This window comes from Mytilus edulis, chromosome 9 (assembly GCF_963676685.1).
Source record: "Mytilus edulis chromosome 9, xbMytEdul2.2, whole genome shotgun sequence".
In the NCBI taxonomy this organism is placed as follows: Eukaryota; Metazoa; Mollusca; class Bivalvia; order Mytilida; family Mytilidae; genus Mytilus; species Mytilus edulis.
In genome coordinates this window covers 84,628,664-84,654,077 of record NC_092352.1, presented here as the reverse complement: position 1 = coordinate 84,654,077, position 25,414 = coordinate 84,628,664, and the positions used below count along the sequence as shown (strand labels likewise).

General features: G+C 32.1%; 1 protein-coding gene across 4 annotated transcripts in view; it reads left to right on the top strand.

Moving 5' to 3' along the window:
* The window catches only part of LOC139489226 (BAI1-associated protein 3-like), a 248,385-nt gene extending 223,735 nt beyond the window's left edge, over positions 1 to 24,650 (top strand). For 2 of the 4 annotated variants that reach the window (XM_071275445.1, XM_071275447.1), the window contains 5 exons: positions 21,168 to 21,249; positions 22,017 to 22,055; positions 22,422 to 22,545; positions 23,248 to 23,450; positions 24,002 to 24,650. In XM_071275445.1, coding sequence (XP_071131546.1) covers positions 21,168 to 21,249; positions 22,017 to 22,055; positions 22,422 to 22,545; positions 23,248 to 23,450; positions 24,002 to 24,105 — 552 coding nt within the window. In that variant the 3' untranslated portion in view covers positions 24,106 to 24,650. Of the gene's footprint in view, positions 1 to 20,466; positions 20,551 to 21,167; positions 21,250 to 22,016; positions 22,056 to 22,421; positions 22,546 to 23,247; positions 23,451 to 24,001 lie in introns of all 4 variants that reach the window. The other 2 variants (XM_071275448.1, XM_071275444.1) reach the window with 2 other exon arrangements.
* Positions 24,651 to 25,414: the final 764 nt, after the last annotated feature.

Genomic DNA, 25,414 nt, shown 5'->3' with positions numbered 1-25,414 from the left:
TTAATACATAATTCATAAGTTATAAAAATATTACCGTTAGTTTTATCGTTTTAATTTTTTTTTATCGGGGCCTTTTTTAGCCGACTTTATGGTATAGGTTTTCCTCATTGTTAAATGTTGTACATTGGACTATAATAATTGCTTTATACACCCACTTCATTTAAACTTTGGTGGAAAGTTGTCTCACTGGCCACCACACCACATCAACAAAGCTTTATATATAAAAAAAAAAAAAAAAAAAAAAAAAAAGCAGTTGGAATGCCATCTATGGCATTCGGCAAATTAAGTTCAACGAGTTCCTATGTCTGCTTTCGTCTAGGCGAATTTGGACCAACATCGGCATTTGGAAGAGTCTCAAATTGTGAAAAGTAAGACATAAGTCATTAAAGTTTTATTGACTGTACTATACTTTTTGAAACTTTATTTCTACTAGAATATATTTATTAACTGTTCATTTCATCTGGAATAACGTTGAAAGTCCCAATTTCAATAGAAGCATTCCTATCAGATGTCACGCTGGTTAAATATTGCAGTTTTGGCTTTGGATGACAGATATTTTATGTTAAACTACTTTGACTAAGTTAACAGATAAACATTTACAATAAAATACAGAAAAAGAATCGCCGACACCATCTCGAATACCTTGACAAGAAAAGTGATTTGTGACGGTTTTTGTCAACGAACTGTACAGTGATTATTTAAAAACGCACAACGAACGGGACACATTTGATTAAACGAACAATACAGTAAGAGAAAATTTATTTAGTATGATATTGCGTTTATTCTAAGTTCTAGGGAACATTTGAAGACACGTAGTAATTCAACGTATAGTTATTTATTATTGCTTAAGGTATTAATATGCAAAGGTGTATGCACGAAACGTTATTCAGCATTGTTCTCATAAAACGTATGAAATTGCACCATGCCTGTGCGTTTTGCATCTAGCAGTTTTATCAAACGTGCTATGCAATTTCTAAAACTTACAATAACTGTATAATTGAATAAATAAACTAACATGCACATTGACATATTTATATATACTCAAATAAGTTCTAGACAGGCATTCGAAATTGTTGTCATACCAAATGTTGTCCTGATTATCGCTTCGAATGCGTCAACGTCCGGATTCATTTGTATCGGGGTTATACGGGGTGAAACTATACAATTAAACTATATAAATTAATGTAGTGTTCAAAAATTTAAAACCAAACATTATAAGTTCTTTAAAATTACTGTTTAAGCAAGATTTCTCACATTAATATAAAAAAGAAGATGTGGTATGATTGCCAATGAGACAACTATCCCCAAAAGACCAAAATGACACAGACATCAACAACTATAGGTCACCGTACGGCCTCGCATTAACTCTGTTTACCAAGTGTACATTTTGAAGTGTCTCATTTCAATAAGAGGTCAAAATTATTTATTGAGGATTTCGTATGCATTTACAAATTGGTGAAAAATATTAACATTGAGAAAACATTGACTTAATAAAAAAAAAAGCGAGCATTTTGATCACCAGTATTTTTGTTATTTCACTTTTATTATACTTTTTTTTTTATAGTTGAACCAACCGTGAAAATAATTCCCGGTGGAAACATTTACATTATAGAAAATGAAGCATTATTGCTAGACTGCAATTACACCTCTAATGACAATTGGAATACATCTGTTATATGGAAATATACAACAGATGGTCACATAACATACACAGCTAACAAAAAGTTGAAACTGGACAATTTTAAAAGAACCGATGCAGGTCATTACACTTGTTTTGTTTCTAATTCGGCTGGAGAAGCAGAAGATTCCGTGGTTGTAAATGTATTGTGTAAGTATTTAAAAGACAAAATGTGGAAATGTTTTTATTGACGTAGTCATTGTAAACATTAGTGACAAAAATCAAACTTAGATATCATGGTGTTTACATTTAAATCGTTTTTGTCAGTAATATTGACAAACAAAAATGTTTTTATTAAAGTGAATATCGGAATAATTACATATTTTCGTAGACTTTGCAAAAAAAAATATCTCACACAAGTTTTTTTATTTATATGCGACAGGATTTTTATCGATATTGATATTTCGTAATATTAAGTAAGGAGATTTAGTAAAAACAAATGCAAATCTGACATCTATCCATTAAATTATAATGGCTATGGTTTATGAAACTATTTATTTACGTTCGGTTTTAATCTATAAGAAACTTCACTTTGAATATGCAAAACAAAATACAAAACCAAATCAGATGTTATCAAATTTAAAAGCTTTTCATTATTTCATACTTAAAACTGCAACACACGAATCAATGTGTTAAGGTTCATTTACTATCGAATAAAAATCATTGCCTGATTATGACTTTTGTTGTGGTGTTTTGTCTTAGAATCACCCTATGCTTTTATTATTATCAATCACATGTATATGAAAATTTAAATACTCTTACATCGTAATCGGTGTAAAGTGAAGATATTTGATATCCGATGCAATTCTTTTAAACAAATGTTTCAGATCCACCAAGAACACCTGCAAATATAAAGGCGTTTGCACAGAGTGACATAATATTAGTCAAATGGACACCTGACCATGAAATTGGTTTACAAAAAAAGATTATCGTAGAATACCGCAAACATTTTGAATCTAGATGGAATCATGTTTCCGTAGTAAATAGATCCACAGTCACCATAACTGGGTTAGATCCAGACACAATTTATTTTTTAAGATTATATTCCACAACTGCAGCTGGTGAAAGTAACAAAACAGATGAAATCATAGTCAAAACAGGTACACATATGTTGTAGAAAAATAAATTAACAGATCAACCGAATTATGAAAATCTATATTAGAATGAATCTAAAATATGTAACTTTTATATGATTTCTTATCCGTATCAACGCTGCTCTGGTTTTTATTTTCGTTTGTTGTTATTGTGTAAAAACTGTATAAAGATAAAAAGGAATTATATGATTTTCGCTAACTATGTCTTTGATTACCAAACGATCTGTTTGCATGAAAAAAACGGACAAAGAAATGAAATATCACATTTTACTTGTCAACGTTTCCAGTAAAATTATACATGTAGTATTATTAATCCCAAAATCGGTCTCGGAATTCATAAACGACAGTAGGTGCACAATTTGTGATAATTTTCTATACTTTGCCTTAAATTTCTAAAACGTAATGGGGAAGATTTGTGAATTTGCAAACTAAAGTTACTTTGAAATATGTATGTTTTTTTTTCGGTTTGTTAACATCATTAAATGAGGGTATTATTGCAACTTACTATTTTTATATATGGATATCATAATGAGTTTGGGTTTTTTAAGAGATCGCGTTATATCTTCGTCGTTAGATAAACATTATTCTGAGATACTGCCAATTTTAATTGAATGTTGTGGTGTGATTTTATGAAAACTGTTTATAGATTGTTGTCTGATACTTCGTCCTCCTTGTGGATAGTATCAAAATGGTAGTTGCAGTTTCGTCAACTGGCCTTCTGTAGTAGCTGGCACATGTTGATATTTTGATGATGATTTTGATAGTTAGAACAAAATCGTTTCTGGACCGGACTCACTTGTAGTTTAACAAATGACTATCTTTTTGGCAGAGCATCATCATTCTAAGGAACAAGTGTTTCCAGCAGAATTTACGTTAACACTCGGAGCTGTGCTATTAATGATATTTCTGTGCTGGTGTAGCATAAACGGTAAATATATGTATAAACTCAAGATTTATTCGAAGACTCATTAATACTCTTTTGGTACTTTGTCTTAGTTTTATGTTAAAATAAATGACATCGTGATCACGCAAATATTAAAACGTGTCAAAGAAAACTATTGACAAGGTATCTGACTTTATACCCACATCCAAAGTTGTTTAATACGTCTTTTCTGGTATTGGCCCTTAGTAAAGTAGATTTTAAACAGATACACAAACAAGCTTCCAATAGAAATCTATTAAAACATTTAGCTCTTTCATGGGTGTATACTTGGCAATACAGAAATAAGTAAACTATGGATTAAACCGTATCAAAGAATGTTTTCTAAGTTGGTGAAACCAAACTCAATTTACTTAGCAAGAACATCGGGAAATCATTCCATCAGCTATGTTGATTGTGCTTGATTTAAATATTTTTTTATTAATGATTTTATTGTTTAGCGGTGTCGGATAGATTATCATTTTTAGTATAGTTCCAGATTTGCTCATTTGAAATATGGATTGAAAATATATGCTTATTGGATTTTCCTTTCGAATCCTTGGTCCTTCCTCTTCAATAAAGGAAATTGATGAGTGGAATTGATTTTAAGGGTGTTTTTCACCTATTGAAACAATAAATTCAAATTACCCGGATCTTAATTTGAGTTGTTTAATAAATATGAGAACTGGTGTATATATGTATTTATAACGATTTATTTAATTAAGATACTTTTCATATGTTCATTCCTATTTTCAGTACTGAAAAAAAGACAATGGTTTTGCAGAAACTGCTATAGGTATATAGTTTTTTTTCAAATCGGATCCTTCAAGATTTATTGTTTTAAAATAAATAACACATATAAAATCAATATATGTAGCAGATTGATCTGGTTTTTATTATAAAAACTGTTAAATTTTAAATTTATAGTAATGTAGCCTTTGGAAGAATACATACTACCATTTTCCCCCTATAATAAAGAAATGGTACGAACAACTGTATTTAAACCAGTAATTCAAACTCTCTATTTTAATTGTAAAATACAGATACCAGATCAGGGTTTTTTCATAATGAGTAAATCATACAAATTATGATCAATATTCTTTGCATCCTGTGCATCACAGTCGATACACATTTTTCTTCTCTATAACCAATTAATGAAATTATTTTTTATTACTTAAAGAATATTATAAAATACTTTTATACGGAAAATCAAACGTAATAAATATGACTGTATACAGAATTGTATAGTTAGTAACTTATTCTTTTCTTTTTTTTTCAAAAACTAATGTATCAATTCAAATTAAATATGGAGTAATGTTTTCGTTGCTATTCAAATAATATTAACGTCTTTAAAATTTCTTTCATTGTTTTACGGATCCATATATAATATAAATCCAACGTTCCTGAAATTCGAATCAGTCAAATTTTATGGAGTTCTGTTTGAAGAACTATTTTCGAATTTTCGAATTAAAGAAGTTTAAAAATTATTTTGATAATTTGGAATACAATTTTGAGAATTGTCCAAGACACAACTTAGTTTCGACGACATCGACGGTATTGTATCAATATCAATATGCATCTTTTACTATATTAGTCGCATTAAACGCAACATTAGCTTTATGTATGGATTCGATGTTGTCAGCCAAATTTTAAACATTGATCATCTGGTTGAACTATTTAAATTGTTGTTAAAACGATATCGATTTAATATCGATAATTTCGTTTTTTAAGTATATCGTTCAACATTAAAGGGGCACTAGCTGTCAAATTCATGGTCACCGATTTGACTCTAATTCTCATATTTGATTTATAACAATGTAACACATTTATCCAAACTATCAAAAGTCTAAAATAAACAGTTTACAGAGCATGGGGTAGATAAAATGTAGGTTCGTTTCGTGTGTATTTTAGTCCAGACGGCATCTAATTAACTATCAATTTGACCTCAGATGACCATATAAGCCATGTAAACATAAATAAAGATATGAATAGATTAAACCAACACGTGCAATTAGATTTTTATAGGTCTGTTTGATTTTATTTTATAGATTAAAAATAGATGTTACTCATTGTTTTTAACCGTATATGAATGATTTTATGTGCATCGAACTAGTTATCAAATGATTTACCGTAGTTTCACTTTCATTGTTGACATTCTTTTTCTTTAAATAACTAGTACACGTACAATGCATGGGTTGTCAATCTATAGCTAGGGGTTAAATTGAAGTTCACATGAATACGGATTTAAAGAGGTCGACTTATTCACTTGCAAGTGCATGACTAATTATCAATGTTTCTTAGCGTAATTTGTCAAAATTGAACCATTTTGGCTGCAAAAAGCGAATTGTTATTTCACTATTTCACTTTCATTATTGATTGAACAGAAAAAAATCAAACTTTAGATTTTTTATATATCTCATAGCTAGTGCCCCTTTAAAACATTTCTTTGAGATGTTTTCTATTTATTTCAATAAGTAAACTATTCGATGTTCTCATTAAATTTGGAACTTAGCAATGTAAAAGAGGATATGTTGTAGGATTTTCAATGATACTTGATTAAAAGGTTTCCTCAGCTTCTATATCATTTCAATGAGTTCCAATATGTTCATCTTAAAGAGTTGTCTATATCCACAATATTGACGAAATCGAGTCGATATTCAAAATTCGTTTTCCAAATGTGTCTTTTGGTAACATAAAAACATAAAAATGCCCTTTAAAATTAAAGACGTCAGAGTTCATGTATCTTTATAATTCTCTTGTGAAAATTACAATTTTCATATTTCCTGGAACAATATCTATTTAGATGATGATGTTAATTGATACATGTTATACATTTTTACATCAAAGTTTTGATATTTGCACTTATTTTTAAATTGCGAAAACCGTGAATGTTTTGTCCTTAGATATATATATATAGTCTACCAAAAATTGAGATAAATTATATGGCCTTCCAAATACCGTTTCGATCCCTAGCATCACTGAAGAGACATTTATTGTCGCTATCCGGATCTGGTGTACAAATTTTTGCACCTCATGTTGGTGGTAAAACATCTTTGCCGCAAGTTTATTGTTTTCTGTTTAGTATTAAATTAATATTAAGATCTATTTTTATATATCTTGTGATCAATTTATTATGCAATCACCGATGGCACTCAACAAGGTTAAAAAAACATCATTTTTTTCGTTCTGTTAGTCAAATGCGTTTTGTTAAAATATACTTTTTCACTTTTTTGGTTGGTTTTTTTTGGAAAATGTTATTTGTGCTGTATTTATACCCCTCTACAACGAAATTTGTTTTACATGCACAAGTATAAGTAAAATATCATTAATATATCTATGCACACGGACCAAAAATATGTGTGAAGGCATGCGGAAGAATATCTCAAGAACGTTTTGCGGCAATTTCCCATTCAAAGATACCGGGATCTCTCATAGCAATAACCAATAACACTGCATGGAAGATTAGATTTGCGGGAGAATATGAGTGCCTTCTCAAATCCAATCTGTTAGAAAAATCATGCCCTTGCACTGCCCTATTAATAGAATAGTAGAATAGAATGATATACAAATTGATGAAAATGATTTATACATGTTACTGTTATATTAATATAATATATAACAACAAACCCGTGTATACTGATTTGTATCACTACAATATAAAAGCTATATCGATGAAGTTGAATTTCCTGTCATTGATTCATTATCAACGCACAAAATTGTCTCAGAAAAAAATATATCTCTATACATTAACCTCAGTTGTTTCAGGTATAGAGATATATTTTTTTCTGAGACAAGTCCTTTCGACCATCCACAAGAACTTGTGGTAATCCGATGTGCAGTTTTTCAATACTTTGGTTTATGTCTTAGCAGGACAAGTCTGGCACCTAGAAACAGAGAAACGGCTACAAGACAAGATCATTACGATGATATTGATACTGTGAATTTTAATCCAGTCAACGTTGACAATTATCTAGAAGATTCCAGAAATAATGCTTGTGCAATAAGTCAATGTGTCAACAGCAATGAACATTTGGAAAATTGTGATACCAAGAACAGTGACTGTCAATTTATAACACCATGTAGCATTCATCAGTTTAAATCTAGTTTGAAAGATAACGCACCAAAATCATTAACGGGTGAATCCGACATCTTTCCCAGTAGGAATTTAACTGATATTGATATTCATGAAGATAACGAAAATGGAGAACATGATACGCATATCGAAGAATTAGAAATACAGATAGACATATCTTCAATTGAAAGTGATAACAGCGACACTATTGTCAAAGGTATTCGAAAATATGAAACACTACAAATATCTGATGTAAATGAACATTCTTATACGACATACGGTGATACAAGCAAATAAGACAACATTGAACATTTAGTAAATGAGTTTTGTCTCTAACAGCACTTTTAATCGTCAAGTCAACTGTAGAAACGTTTAATCTTGATAAAAGTTCAGTTTGTTTTTCAGATATGTAAATTATCAAATTGATTTCAAAACATAACCTGACTTATTAATTCAAATGGCAAAGTTTGGAATTCAGCTATTTAGAACACTTCTAAATGTATTACGTATAGGCTCTTTAAGGAAAATTGAAATTTGAAAAAAAAAATTTCAACATGACCAAGATATATTCACACTTTGTAAATTCCGAACATCAAATCATACACATGATACACTGCCAATAGAAAAGGGGAGATGAGATAACATTGACAGAGGTGAAAGAAAATGTTTAATATGTACGAATAGAGATATCGGAGACGAATATCATTATATTTTTGTTTCCCCGATTTACAAGATTAAAGAAGATTTATTTCAATTGAACTTATACCCAGACATAACAATATCAAATTTAATTAGTTATCAAGGTACCAGGATTATAATTTTAAACGCCAGACGCACGTTTCGTCTACATTAGACTCATCAGTGACGCTAAGATCAAAATAGTTCAAAAAGTCAAATAAATACAAAGTTGAAGAGCATTGAGGACCCAAAATTCCAAAAAGTTGTGCCAAATATGGCTAAGGTAATCTACTCTTGGGGTAAAAAAAATCCTTACTTTTTCGAAAAATTCAAAGTTTTGTAAACAGAAAATTTATAAAAATGACCATATAATTGATATTCATGTCAACACCGAAGTGCTGACTACTGGGCTGGTGATACCCTCGGGGACGAAACGTCCACCAGCAGTGGCATCGACCCAGTGGTGTAAATAGTTATCAAAAGTACCAGGATTATAATTTTATACGCCAGACGCGCGTTTCGTCTACATAAGACTCATCAGTGACGCTCAGATCAAATTAGGTCAAAAAGCCAAAAAAAATACAAAGTTGAAGAGCATTGAGGACCCAAAATTCCAAAACGTTGTGCCAAATACGGCTAAGGTAATCTACTCATGGGGTAAGAAAATCCTTAGTTTTTCGAAAAATTCAAAGTTTTGTAAACAGAAAATTTATAAAAATGACTATATAATTGATATTCATGTCAACACCGAAGTGTTGACTACTGGCCTGGTGATACCCTCGGGAACGAAACGTCCACCAGCAGTGGCATCGACCCAGTGGTGTAAATAGTTATCAAAAGTACCAGGATTATAATTTTATACGCCAGATGCGCGTTTCGTCTACATAACTGTTTAATTCCCAAAAACCAAAGACACTCAGAAACCTCTGCAATTTTATACGATGTATTAAAAGTAAACTCACTACTTCTAAACAACCATAAGTTATCAGATTTATACACACAAAGTATTTCTTTTTTTACAATTTTCACTTTTTCATTCGACTGTATAAGTATATATGTTCCGGACCAAATGAGTATTTGGACCATACGCGTAAGGTCATGACCATATGTGTATACTCATATGATCCGACCATACGCGTATGGTCGGACCATATGAGTATAATACTCGTTAGAACATTAACGGGCCGGACCATATGAGTATTTGGACCATATAGGTATTTATTTCAAATTACATTATAAACGTTTCAATAATACAAAACCTTTTTCTAAAAAAAAATGATGGTAACATAACAATATATTAATTTTATAATTCAAAAGCTACGTAAAAATTAAATATTGATACCATAGTTAATTTTCATCTCTAGTTACATTCTTACATGTAGGCTTGGGTGACATTTACTTCCACACGGTATCATGGCTTTTTTGCATTTACAAGTCTTGGTTGTGCACGATCCTTTTCATGTACACCTTTTGTTTGCGAGTGAAAAGCTAGCCTTTTTAAAGCTGCGTACAGTGATACCGAGGTCTTTGGTCATTCCGATATGTCTATGGTGTTTTTTAAGAAGCTCTAGGTCTCAAATATCGTAAAAATGACTGCAATACACCATATTCACAAGACATTTTAAATAAACTATGTTACTTTCCAGTGACTTCTTTTGTAACAGTTCATAAAGAAATTTTTGAAATTTAACTATTTAAGTCGACATATTCATAGTGCCATTCACTCGTAATAACAAATCGATAATTACCATCGGTATAACATGTGTTTACACCACATCTTCCTATATCTATTATCATAGTTTTGACATTGCAATTGTAATATATGTCTATTAAATACAGATGTGGTGCACTATAAATACTGATTGAAATTAAAAGAGGGACGAAAGATACCAAAGGGACAGTCAAACTCATAAATCTAAAACAAACTAACAACGCCATGGCTAAAAATGAAAAAGACAAACAGAAAAACAATAGTACACATAACACAACATAGAAAACTAAAGAATAAACAACACGAACCCCACCAAAAACTAGGGGTGATCTCCGGTGCTCCGGAAGGGTAAGCAGATCCTGCTCCACATGTGGCACCCGTCGTGTTGCTTATGTGATTACAAATCCGGTAATTAGTCTATTTCGGTAGGTCACATTCATGAAAGGGAAGGGGATTGTAGTTACGACGTAAGGAACATATCCGATATCATTTGTGAAACGGTTATTCCATAACGGTCAACCAACTCGTGATGTTTCTAGCAATTAAACGTTTGTGTGATGATTAACTCAATTACCAATTTGCTTCAGTCCAGTTAAATCCCAATACGCAGTTATTCATGTTTTTTTCTCCTCCCCCCTCCCAAAAAAAAACAACGTATAACTAATACACAATTATGAGTTAGCCCGTTTTTTTCACAAATTCGAACTATGGGAGTCTCGATATCGACAATCGACAAATAAACCATGCTTCAGCTGTTTGAAGTTCACATTTTATGGATGTACATTCTAAACGATAAGTCGAGTTATTTTTGCGTTCTTTGTTTTTAACCATGTTTCGCCTAGTGTTCACCATAGTCCCTCTGGTATCGTTCGTCCCTCTTTTACTACGTCAGCGTTCTCAACAACAACAAAAATTGGATTTTTTTTAAAAAATAACAGTTATTTGGAAAAAAGTGAAAATAAAAAAATACCCAACTCAGAGGAAAAATTCAAAACAGAAAGTACCTTATCAAATGACAAAACCAAAAGCTCAAACTCATCAATCGAATAAATAACAACTGTCATTTCAGATGTAGTAAATTGTGCATTAAATCTGGTTTTATCATTTTTATAGCTAGTTTGTCCTCTCACTTGTATGACATTCGCCAAAAAATGCACTAAAATGAAAATAATGTATAAAGAAAACAAACAGATATATAAGGTAAAAATGTCAAAAATAGGGGTACTGCAGTCAACATCGAGTAATAATCTCAATTACACAAAAAAAGGTCAACAAAGACAAATTTAATGTCATATAGCTATATATATAGACAAAGTAATAAGGCAATAACGAAAGACAATAATACAAAAGATTACAATAGTACAATGCCATAATGACGGGATGTGTTAGTACCGAGCTATGTCAAATGGATATTATCAACAAAAGACTTATTCCATAACATCAAAAGTGATAATTTACAGAGAAAATCTAAAGAACACTTTAATAAGCTGATAAAAAAACATCAGTACCTAGAATCCATACTTCAATACCATCGTGTATTATGTGTCCCTTCCCTTTGATCTGATACTATAATTACTGAAAGATATGCTACATATTTTTAGGTTTACTCTATGCGTAGGAACAATTTTGTTTAAAATATGCATTGCCATCCAGTGTGTTCTTTTTTTACCGGGCCCCCTTTGGTGTTGTTACATCTATCAAAATCTATCCAATTATTTTTTTGGGGGGCAAAGAAAGCCGCTCAAGTCGGTGCTAGGGGCCTTCTTGCACTTGCTTTAAGGTGAGTTTTTGTGCTATGTCTTGATGGTCTCAGTGTGAAAGAGAGGTGAAAGATATCAGAGGGACATTCAAAATTATAAGTCGAAAAAAATCCAAACACTGAGGTGATCTCAGGTGCCTAGGAAAGGGTGAGCAGATCCTTCTGCTCCACATGTTTCACCCGTGTTGCTCATATTAGTTCAAACACGGTTGTAAGTCTTATTTGACATTCTTGAAAAGGGGAAGGGATTGTAGTTACGTATAGAAAAATATTCGTTATTATCTTTGAAACGGATATTCCGTAATGGTCAACCAACTGGTGATATCGTCCATATAATTTACAAACGGATGATTTCAACTTCACCATTTGGAAATTTTGGTTTAATAGCTTCTTTGTGAGCAGGTGCAGAGGGGCTCAGTTGATCCCCATTGAAATGCAGATTATTTTCTTGAAAAAAAACAAGTTCTCCAAAAGATACAAAAACGTTGTCAATAAGAAATTAAGCATCTTTATAATGTCAGTTATAGAGGAGCTTTTGTTGAATCAGAGTGATACATTGTATTTTACAAAATAGGATGTATCCCTCCCTTAGACAAAATACTTGTATTTAGGTTGGCCATTCTTTTTTCATGAAACAAAGCAATACTAACATTTTAAATCTGTGACAGTCGTTTAGTTTGGGATGTGGAAAACTTGTGTAAAGTGTAGCAAAGTCAAATATTTTGATACTGTTGCAAGATGAAGGATTTTTATATTGTATGTACTCTAAAAGATCTTTCAGTATCCACATCTGATGCACACCACCTCTAGAATATTTAGTTTCGCATTAACTTTGAAGCCCGGCTTTCATTGTTGATAAAATTGAGATCAATAATTTAGAAGACCCAGCAATATACCGTTGTATGTAGTGTAGATTTCTTATACAGAGGTGAAAGATCCAGTTCTTCGTGTGACTTTGAGATTAAGAAAGGCAATAAAAGCCCAAATACCAAATTTTATTACTTTATTGCTGTGCAGTTTATAATTTTGTGTTATAGATGGTTATCCCATATCTTGGTTTTGTTTTCTATTTTAGTTATACTGTGACGTTTATTACCAAACATGCGATATTAGATTATATTCTTTGAAATAAAAATGACAATGATAATTCTAACAATGAGCACATTCAATAACCTTATCAAAACCTGCACCGTTGAAATAGAGTAGCTGGTGGTTTGAAAACTGAACAAGAGGTTTCTGACTTGATAAGACAGTCCAAAAAAGAAAATCCGCGGGACATGACTGAGTACAAAATTAATATTTGCTTCACGGAGATAGCTGCTCTTTTGAACAGTGTGTGACCATTATTTTCAATATCATCTTCAAACACGGTCAAATACCAAAGTACTGTAAAATAAGCTTCAATTATGAACTAAGTGCAAGACCTGACTTTATAATAACAGACAATTAAGATAGTTTACTATCACGTGTCTTGAAATTATTTGAAAGCATTATCAAAGCTTGGATCATTCATTTTGTGGTATTTGATAAAACAAAAACGTTTCGATTTTTCAAAAGCAAGGGTTTCAAAAGTACCTCATTTGCTTCCTGTATCATTTAAATAGCATGAGAAAATTCAAACACTTGTTACATTCAGTAAATAAAAGCAACAGTAGTATAAATCGATTGAGAAAAAACAAAGCCGGGTTACAAACTAAAACTGAGGGAAACACTCCAAATATAAGAGGAGAACTATGACACAACATTATTTAAATAACACATAAATAAGAGGGTGATAGAGCAGATTGTTACCCGGAGAAAACATTGTCAACCGCGCCGAATATGTCATTTTAACGTGAAGTATAATAATAAAATGAAACACACACAGAAACGAACTATAATATAACAATGGTCATTTTCCTTACTTGGTACAGGACATTTTAATAAGACAAAAGTAAAGAATTTGTCTGATCAGTTGAACTCTGATTAAATTGTGATAACGAGACAATTATATATTTCTAATTTATTTCTGTCCTATTGGATCAAAAGGCTCACCTCACTTCGGAGCACTTTTTCAAATGTGGTTGTAACAATTATGATCACATTAAATAATAAAACAATTTAGTTAAATGATACACACTTGACAAAATGAGTCAAATTGTAAATTCATTTCAAATTGATGGGCGATATAATTGTTTATTTTCCGGAATCAAATTGGAAATTCCCAACACTTGACCTTTTGAATTGTATATAAACTATAGGATAAAATGCATTTATTGTTAAAAATATATCTATATATAATTTATATTATGGACTGTGCAATATTTATCAGGCAGGTGTTAAGGTGCAAACCATAGTAGGACAAACACATTTTTAATCCACTTCATAGGGTCTGACTCACCAACGTTTTCCTCTTTTGTGAACATAGGACATTATTTTATTCAAACTATTATTATTTTATTCAAACACCTCCGGGTGCGGGAATTTCTCGCTACATTGAAAACCTGTTGGTGACCCTCTGCTGTTGTTTTTTATTTGGTCGGGTTGTTGTCTCTTTGACACATTCCCCATTTCCATTCTCAATTTTATTAACAATAAAAAACATATTAACTAAATATCCAATTTGTATACATTTTTAAGAAATACCCTATCATTTTAAAATAAAGGGGATTATTTAAGTTGAGGGACAATAGCTGTTAGACTAGTAACCAATTATTCTATGCTGAAATACCAATTATTGTCTTAATAACAGAGCATGTTTATATTTCATATAAATGTCACTTTTTTTTTACTGTATTCTACTTTTCAAGAAAGAAATTATTGTCTTTCTGAAGCAATGGTAGAAACGTTTTTGACTTTGATGCAGCATTTTTATTTAGGTGTAAAACCACCATTGATTTTTCCCTATTAGTCTTTGTTAAATTGGCACTTTTAAAAAAAGTGTATAGTATTTACCTTTATTTCAACCAAAGAAATACTTTGCATGTATAAAGTTTAATCCTTTCCAGTGATACAGTGAAAATTTCACACTACATTTCATTGCATATAAGAAAGTAACCAGCACCGGAAGTAAACAACCCAATTTTTACACTGTTATTTACTGGTTACCTGCTTTGGTAACTATGTAACCTTAATGCTCCAAAATATTTTATAAGACCATCAAATAAAAAAAGAATGCTGCTTTCAGACATCCAACATACATATTTACGACTCGGAAAAAATTTAAGTGCACTGAAATGCAGGGTTAATTTTCTACAACTGTCAAATTCAAGGGAATATTTTTTATGCCTACTTTCGTATCCAACCGAATGTGACGTACCATGATTTGGTGGTATTACACCTTTACCATTTTATTAAATCATAGAATTTGACCGAAATTAACCAAACAGACAAACAACCTGGCATTCTGTAAGATCAATATATACATGAGATAGCTGTAGAGTTATATGAAAATCCAGGTTGATTTGAAAAAGTTATATAAAATTTAAAGGTGACTATCTGAATTTAGCCTATACTGAAAATGTAAGCTTTGTTATATTTATTAACATATAAAATGACAGCATTACACCAAAACTACTATAAAACCTGGCATTTTGTAAGATCAATATATAAATAATATAGCTGTAGAGTAATTTGAAAATCAAAGTTGATTTGAAAATTTATAAACAAATAAAGGGGACTATCTGAATTTAGCCTAAAAATAAAGTTTTAGTTTTTTCTCACCTATTAATTAAAACCATAAATTTGACAGCAATACACAAAACTACTAAACAAACTTGCATTCTATAAGGTCAAAATACAATTGTGTTATATGAAAATCCAAGAAATTTTTAAAAGTGACTATCTGAAATTAGTCCAAAGTGAAAATTCTAGCTTTTTTTTTTACGACCCCAAAATATTTTTTGGTTCGTATAATGCTATGATAGATATAGAAAGATGTGGTGTGAGTGCCAATGAGACAACTCTCCATCCAAATAACAATTTATAAAAGTAAACCATTAACGCTCAATGTACGGCCTTGTACACGGAGACTTAGCTCACACCGAACAACAAGCTATAAAGGGCATCAAAATTATTAATGTAAAAACTATTCAAACAGGAAAACCAACGGTCTAATCTATATAAAAAAGGAGAAACAAGAAACACGTATAAGTTACATAAACAAACGACAACTACTGTACATCAAATTCCTGACTTAGGACAGGTGCAAATATTTGTAGCGGGATTAAAGGTTTTAATGGTACCAAACCTTCTCCCTTTTTCTGAAACAATAGTATAATATCACAACATATAGTCCGGCCGATCGGTGAAACAATTTCTCAAATAATGAGGAAAGCACCAATTTTTTGCATGATGGTACAAGTTTGTGTACTAAGCAATATTAGCTATGAACCCACCCTCAAAATTCAATATGGCGGCTTATTTCAAGATGGCTGCCGTCCGTTCTTAAATATTTTCCAGTATTGCACAAACCACAGTGGATTTCATGCCGGAAGCACAAACATCAACATATTTAAATGACTTGGTGTACTTAGCAAGATTTTGTTTTGATCTATCTAATATGAAATACGAAATGGTGGCTATTTTCAAAATGGCCGACTTGAAAAATAAGCAAATATTCATTATTGAGAATTGACCTGAATATAAGCATTTTATTGATGTATAGTGTCATTTAATATCTGTCCCAGTTCTGTTCATTTTGATTTTGCCTTGCTTGTCATTTCATACACAAAGTATTAGCTTTCATAAAAAGCTGCAGTAGTAGCTTTCATTAAAAGCTGCACTATTTGTCGTCTTGGGTCACACATCAAAGCTGTGATTTGGGATTTATCTTCCTTAAGATATTATTCAGTGCCTATCTTATTTCTTGGGTCGCAATATTTTGCCATTTGAGATATTAAATTGTGAATTGAGAATCATTTAAACACACATCAGTGAAATGGCCGGAATTGAGGACAATAAGGACTAGAACATTGTAGTAGAAACTGAATCACTTGGGGATATGGAGAAACCCACAGCTGAAGACGCTTTGATAGAGGGCAGCTCAGAAATTACTATTAAACAATTGTACTAAGAATTTTAAGCAGATAGAAAATATAATGCTCAAAGAACAGCTGAGATTTACCGGCATATAAAACAGAGCGAAGCGCGAATTGATAAAACATGTGTTGGTCTCATTACGTTTCAAGCTGAACAGAGAGAGGCAATGAATATATAATAACGAAGAGATGAGAGCAATATCTCAGCAGCTTCAGCAGTCTGAAGACAGGATAGACCACAAGGCTAGTAATAATTGCTTGGCAGAATTGATGTTCAGACCAATAAGATATTGAATGTTGTGGTGAGACGAATGGACAAGCTGACAACAACTGAGGAAGGAGACACAGTTCAATTTAAAAGTGCATTCTATCAGCAGGGTACCTTCCAACAACTGGCATCTGTTGTAAATGAATTACTGGACAATCGAAATAAAGAAGTTAAAATTCCTGCAATGGAAACATCATTTAAGCCAAAATTTGACCTTAGCCAGTAAAACACAAGTTTACCAAAAGTACACAACACAATCCATGCCTTGTGTCTTCCCCAATTGTACTTCGCATGAACCATCAACCGCACCAACTCTGTTGAAGATGTCTTCACCTTAAGTCAAAAGTCCTGTCAGGGCCCTTGGCCCTGCATGAGACAGTTCAAATTATTTAACAACAATCTCCATTTAAGAACATAATATAAACCTCTAGTACTAATCAAGGATACCAGCAAAAGGCTTATGTGTCTGCCTACGCACACTTACCATATACTATGAGTCAATAATATTTGGTTCAGAGCAGCACACCATTACAGAAACAATTGGCTTCAAGTGGATTCTATCAAGTTACTCCAATGCTGAATGCCAACTTACGGCATCACCCCCTTCGAGGCCATGTCAAATCTCACATTTATAACTCCAATTATGACAACCTCGTCAGCTACTGGAGCTTTAACAGGCTTCCCATAACAGCAATCTAACTCCATTGACCGATCCAGGAAAGGTCAGAGGAAACCAAATAAGTGTGGCAACACCTCTTCTTCGGACTCCTCTGTGGAAAGAAAATATACCCGATGGCAAAAAAAATCTTGGTGCAAGGGACCGGAGCCGAAGCCCACAGCTCCCAAAAATGCAAAAACTCAATTGAAGCGGATCTTTGAATTGGGAGGCGTTCATTTACCAATTTGAACTAACTGACCGCGGTAGATGACAACGGGAAAACAGGAAAAATGTGTGTAGGCCCGAGATTGCCAGGCCGATGTTGGCTTTGAGTACGCTCGCAAGGTAAACACAGATGATGATTCCAAGGCCTTAAATTAACATTCATTTGGCGCTTCAGCAAGAAAGACGAGCAAACCAGATTGGATCCAAAGCATTCCGTCGAGGATGTAAAGACAAAGATTATTCAAGGCATGTAATAGAGAGGAACCGAGAAACATTCAGCAAGGCGTTAAAACAATTGAAACACTCAACATGCTCAATAGAAAATCAGATGGCGATATATGGATCAAGAAGTGCCAATTATGACCATTGACAAGTCTACTTTGCTGATGGCGCAGTATCACCGACCGATAAAGGAAATATGAGCAGTCCTTTGGAGAATGAGGTGCATATTAACCTCACACAAATTGTCACAAAACTAGCTGATTTTATGCTTTCAGTTAATCAGCATAACTGTTGATTGGCCGATCAATATAACTTCGGTTCTTCTGATCAAATAATCATCTCCAATTCAATGGAAGATCACCTGATCAATATACACGTGGAAGATCTCCTGAGCAATACAATCACGGTAGATCGCCAAGCTTAATGCCTATCGATCAGCAACTCCCCCGCTAAGCTAGAGATCATATAGTCCCTAAAGATTAACCCTAAACTCACCGGTTGAACATCCCTACAGAGTTTCAAAAGAATTGCATAATAACTATGCATTTACATCTTAACAACACCTTATGCAGACATTGCATTCATTCAGAGGTTATTTAGGACAACAGAAATTATATAAGGTTTCCTAGGACATCAAAATGATGCTCAACAGTATAATATATGGTCTTTAATTGGACCAGGTTAGGAGTTAGATTTCCCCTAGAATTTTGTCATCTTAGCGGATAAAATTTATCCATGTCGATCGTCCCTCGTTACCCCTTAGAGATGCCATCAACGAAGAGCTTAAACCACGAGCAGAAAGAAGAAAATGTAAATATATGAATTTGCGTATATCAGAGTGGCGGGTATATGTTGAACACGCTATAAGACGCTTAACAACTTTCAGAGTCATTTGAATCTTATGGATAAACTCATCATAGATACCAGGACTATATTTTGTATATACGCCAGACTCGCGTTTCGTCCATCAGTGACGCTCGAATTCAAAAAAGTTAAAAAGGCCAAATAAAGTACGACGTTGAACAGCATTGAGGACCAAAATTCCTAAAAGTTTTGCCAAATCCAGCTAAGGTAATCTATGCCTGAGGTAGAAAAGCCTTAGTATTGAGACACCCGAGAGAGAAAAAAACAACCAGACTGTAGAGCTTTGTGCGGGATTAGGGGAGCGACAGATAGAACTTTTTCAGGAACTGAAATACAACAACAAAACTTATATCTAACGTGCTTACTATGTATTAATTATCAATATAACTAGAATCGAATGAACTTGTATAACTCTCAGCCCCCCTTTTTCTAGCCCAACCAATCCGACACGCGTACACCTTTTATGTCTTATGATATCACAAAAGCAATTGTCATATAGGAGCTTACATAATGATGTTCTAAAAAAATGTGATTTGAATTAACCAAGACGCACAAGATTCAAATGTTACCTGTTTAAATCTAGAATCAATGTTTTGACGCCGTCCCCAATTTTAAAGTGTTATTTGTCAACCTCAGTGTCGAGAATATACCTTTTCGTAACATGTCTATTGATAAAGAAATAAAATTCTAATGCAACAACTTTTGTAACGTTCATTTTGATTGGATAACGTCACTTATTTACATGGCATCAATTGACACTTAATGCTATGGAACAAACGCGCAAACTTAATTTGCGACCATCAAATCCCCAATTGATGCCGTCGGAGCATTAAATACAATACAGTTATCTCCTAAGTGATCTACAACAAACGAGGTGATACGATTCAAAATTTTCATGAAGTACGAAGTAAAAAAGGTTAGTATACGTGAAATTAAGGGTACGTATGTGACATTATTCTTGGGGAGACAATTTATCTGCTTCTTTTATTATCATGCAGTAATTGGATATACTTGTTCTGTAGAAAATTAAAGCATGATATTCATTGTAACCGGTAGTGATACATGTAATGTGCAACGAGACAAATAATTACAGAAGATTTTTGACATTCTTGGTTAAAGACCTTAAAACATATAGAGGTTTTGTATTGGCAGACATACACTTAAAGCACATCAGACTGTGCTGTGCTTTCATAAATCTCATCAAAAATGACTATCGAAAAATGCTTAAAAAAAATCTCCAAGATAAGCAACCATGTTCTGCATTTGTACAAGTATTATTTTCATACATAATAATTTTCAGGATCTTAAAAATAGACTATCGTTATACAAAATGGATACATTTGCTTTGATGGAGAAGTTTTATGAAGAAAAACTTGAACAACAGGTAATCTTTAAATACATTATAAAGTTTGAAAAAAAACTCGTCAAAGTATTTGGTCTATAGAGTCCCTCAACACACAAACATGTTTAGAGCAATGTTATTGTTCATAACATATTCATCTTTCATTTAGGAAATTATAAAATTTATATCAATTAAAAACTTTTGTTCAATATATTTTTTACGAAAACATGAAAAACTTCAAAATTAATAGAAAAAAGAACTCACATGTGATGTGATGTGATCAGTTTGCTTGTTTCATGAAACAGCATTAGAAAAATGACATTTGCTGGCAAATGGGATTTTGCAAACGACAATTTTGGATGGCAACGACTGATTAACTCTATGAAGGTATTTAAGAATCAACAATGGTTTCGAAATATACTACAATAGAATTGATTTGTTCTAAATATATTTTGAAATATAATTTAACTTTGCACCCTTTGAATAAACAGACAATGAAAAGTTAAGGGGGCTACAAAGTATTTAGGAAAAGATGAATCATAAGTTAGGCACACATCCTTGATAAAAATGTATAATCAAGATGGTTCAGCGATTCACACAGAATAATCTCTGTTAAGAACTATTTTTGTATTACCTGATGTTTTTACCTTCTTTTATAGAAAAATACGACTTCGAAGGAATATGGTGAAATCAATGTTAGGGTCTGGTGTAAGCATGATACTCACTCTATATTTGTGGAAGGTAAGAAGTTATGCATTTTCATTTGTTTTTTTTTTGTTTTTTTATCGACACAAAGACCTCAAGACAATATTGCTGTACTGGTCCTTTAGAGTACTTTATTTATTTGTTGAATCTGTATGTATGTACCTCGTTGACAATATGATTTAAAAAAAAGGTTTACTCTTTGGACCATTTAAAATAACTGATATCTAGTATTTGATATATTGATCAGCTATTTCATTATTAAGTCTATTTATTAAAACTAAGATTCTTGTAGTTTCGAGTGTATTAAATGGTTATTTGAGAAACGGGTCTGGTATGCATTGCTATCGTCACGATACGTATCAATAAATTACTTTCTGCGAAATAAGTACATGTATGAGACTCCCTTACGAGTCAGTGTCATATAATTTGTTGTTCGTAGTCTGACTGAAATTGATGTGGTATAAACTTTAGCTAACATTTTGTTATATATATTTTATTTTAAAAAAAATGGAATAAAACATATGACAATACAAACAATATAGAATTGCAGGAAAAAATCAACATGGCAGCGCAGAAATACTATTGACTTAGTTTATCGTTTAGTTAATACAAGTATCAAGATTTTTCAACATGTAATCATGTAACTGACACAAGGAATCAAAACATCTCATGTGTACAATGAAATTCATTTTTATTCCTGCTACTAAAAAGTATCGATATTGTGATAGCCCAATGTTAAATCTAAACATTAGCAGAATCGTCTTAATTGAAATTAAAGCGATCAAATATTTTATTTCTTTCAGTTATTGATGCTAAGAATCTTATCCCATTGGATGCTAATGGTAAGAAAAATATACATCATCAATTCAATTGAGTTTTAGAAATATGTTGGTATTTTATAGCCACATTTAAATAGCATGAGATAAGATAATATACATTAACTTAAAAGCCAGACTGTCTTATATCTCCATTTATTATCATTTGATCTGTACCCATACAAGTACAACAACAATAATCCGTGGATTGCTTATATTGCTTTATTTACCCTTTGAACGCATGCGATTTTCATTGATATTACATACAAAAATTAAGAAGGTATGTTTTTCTCAATATGTCAAAAGCAAAGTAGGTCTGAATTGTTTTTTTTTAAATCTTACTCTGTGATGAATTCGATTAATGTTTATTGGTAATTTTTATAATTTTTACAGGTTTCAGTGATCCATATGTTGTTCTACAATTCTGTCCTGATCACGTATTTCCACATGTGCCTACTGAACAGACCAGAATAGTGAAGAAAACTTTGAATCCAGTGTTTGAAGAAACATTTGAATTGTACGTATTTTCACTAAACTATAATTGAATAAGTAAATACAAAAATAATGAGGTAATAGTCACTAGTGAATTAGTTTTTTTTCAAACGGTCACTGTGATCCAAACCTCATCTGAAAAGTCTGAACAATAAATTATTTAGTCATGTTAAGTCTTTTTGTAAATTTCCAGTCTCATTCACACCAAAACATTCCGAACAATTTATACACAAATTAAACAGCGACTAAATAACACAACCAACACAATACTAGAGCAAACATTGGCTTTGACGGATAAAAGACAAGAAAAATATTTTAAAACAGATATGTATCATATTTCTGTATGTTCTTCCTTTCCTATATAAGAACTTATTGGCAACAAATGATCCATACGCATATAATAGGGTCGACTCTTTAGATTACAAGACCAGCAAAAAACAGTAAACTTAAAAATACATGCTACAGTTGATTGTCCGAGGGGTTGAGCTTTCTTTTTAAACGTACTTCATCTTAAATATTGTTTATCATGTTTATTGTTAAGTACTAATATTTTATTCACCTTTGATTTTAATCAGCAACAGTATATTTCAGAATGCTTATTTTTTTTTAAGTTGCTGTTATTAAATATCATTGTCGCTTACCTCCAGTACTCTGACATTAGGGTCTTTTATCAATCATTCTGTCATAGGTTATTCATTTAATTACTGTATGTGCTTCTTCATTACAGTTCAATAACACCTGAGCAGTGTAAGAGAAGAGGAGCCGTACTAGTGTTAACTGTCATGGATCATGATTACGTATTCCAAAATGACTTTGCTGGTGAAGTTTACATACAACTGTGTGACATTCCAGGCATAAATGGCGAAGATGTTTCCGGTTATGAGTCAATTAGTTTTATGACGAAACCACTGATTCACCCAAAACCAAAAGGTTTGCTATCTTTTGATCATATGTTTTTGCGAATAGTTCCATCTTATTTTGTTGCCATATTATTTTAAATCTACGTGATAAAGTATTAAGACCAAACATAGCATTGGTCTTATTAACCTATCAATAAATCATCACTAAAGAACCTTTTGAGCATTGGTATTCATAAAACCACGATATATTAATAGAAGATTCGCATTGATATTAAAATCACAACTATATCAATTTGACTGTGAGTTGAATAATTAATTCACCATATCCCCTCTTCCTTTTATTTACATTTACTTTGTTTTACATAGTCCCTTTAAGACTCCTTAAGACTCATCAGATGGATACAAATGAAACAAAACATGCAACAAAAAACACAGAGTGCAGGAGGACAGGTTCTTGTGCAACATCAACAACAAAAAACCTACGTACAGATCTGAGAGTACTCACGGTTACTGACATTTCGTGCAAAGCCAATAACAACTTATACAAAAAGATCGTTCATCTTAGACTCAACTACTATAATGTCTATAAACTATGAATGATTTATACTTTAAAATTTACAGGTATAAGTGCTTTAGATGTTTTAGCTAAACGTTTGTGGGATGAAGATGCTGTCGCGTTTGTAAAAAGGAGAACAAAGCTCGAATCACAGTCTCAATCTGGATGAAATGAAGGTTTAAACTTATTGTGTGAAATATTCAAGGATAACTGTGTCAATAAAAAGAAAAAGAATTACAAGCGGCACAGTTTGACACATGAAAGACATGAATTTCTATAAAGAAGGAAGATATACTGATACACAAAATGTTATACAAGTTGTATTTTTGAATCATATTTTACGTTAGCACTCACTTCTTTACGTGTTTGTTATGCAACAAAAAGTCGAACGTATTTTATGATCATGGATTCTATATTGACGTTATTTGTGCTCTCCAAAACATTGTCTTTGCATTATTAGATGTTTAGTTGTGGTTACGTATATGTATAATTGATCTGTGCATATAGTTTTTAATTATAATCTATAAATTGTTTATTTACCACCATCAACATTTCAACAATACTGTCACAATAAACAGGTAATATACTACACAAATGTGTGTGTACACATCATTTTTTCAATAAATGTTTGTATGTATTTTTTTTAATTGATAAATGATATTTTACTTTTTAAGTATGTAAGCGATTCGTAATAAAACACAATTCATCAATAAATTGTCTGCTTTGTTTTGCATTGCGAAACTAAAATGGGAAAATTCTATCCACAAACATCTTCATGTATGTGGTTTCGATGTTATATTTGATATTCTCGTGGGATTTTGTCTGATGCTTGGTCCGTTTCTGTGTGTGTTACATTGTAGTGTTGTGTCGTTGTTCTCCTCTTATATCTAATGCGCTTCCCTCAGTTTTAGTTTTTTACCCCGATTTTGTTTTTTGTCCATGGATTTATGAGTTTGAACAGCGGTATACTACTGTTGCCTTTATTTACTGTTGTTCAAGTTTCATCAATCCATGTATATATGTTTATATATTGAGCAGGGTATAAAAAAAATCTAAGGATTCTATTTGAAGTCCAACAGGCGCGAGACTGGTGCATCGGCAGTGTAAGCGTCTCCTACTGTGCATACATTACTATCCATGCAAGTACGCACTGAAAAAAGATGAAAATATAGAAAAGTATTATTGTAGATAACTTTCAATCTACGAAGTATCATCGTGGTTGCAGGCTAAAAATGTCATCCTACAAAAAAAAGTTAAACCACAAAAATACTGAACTCTGAGGAAAATTAAAAACGGAAAGTCCGTAATCAAATGGCAAAATCAAAAGCTCAAACACATAAAACGAATGGATAACAACTGTCATATTCCTGACGTGGTACAGGCATTTTCTTATGTAGAAAATGGTGCACTGAGCCTGGTTTTATAGCTAGCTAAACCTCCTATGTGTATGACAGTCGCATCAAATTTCATTATATTGA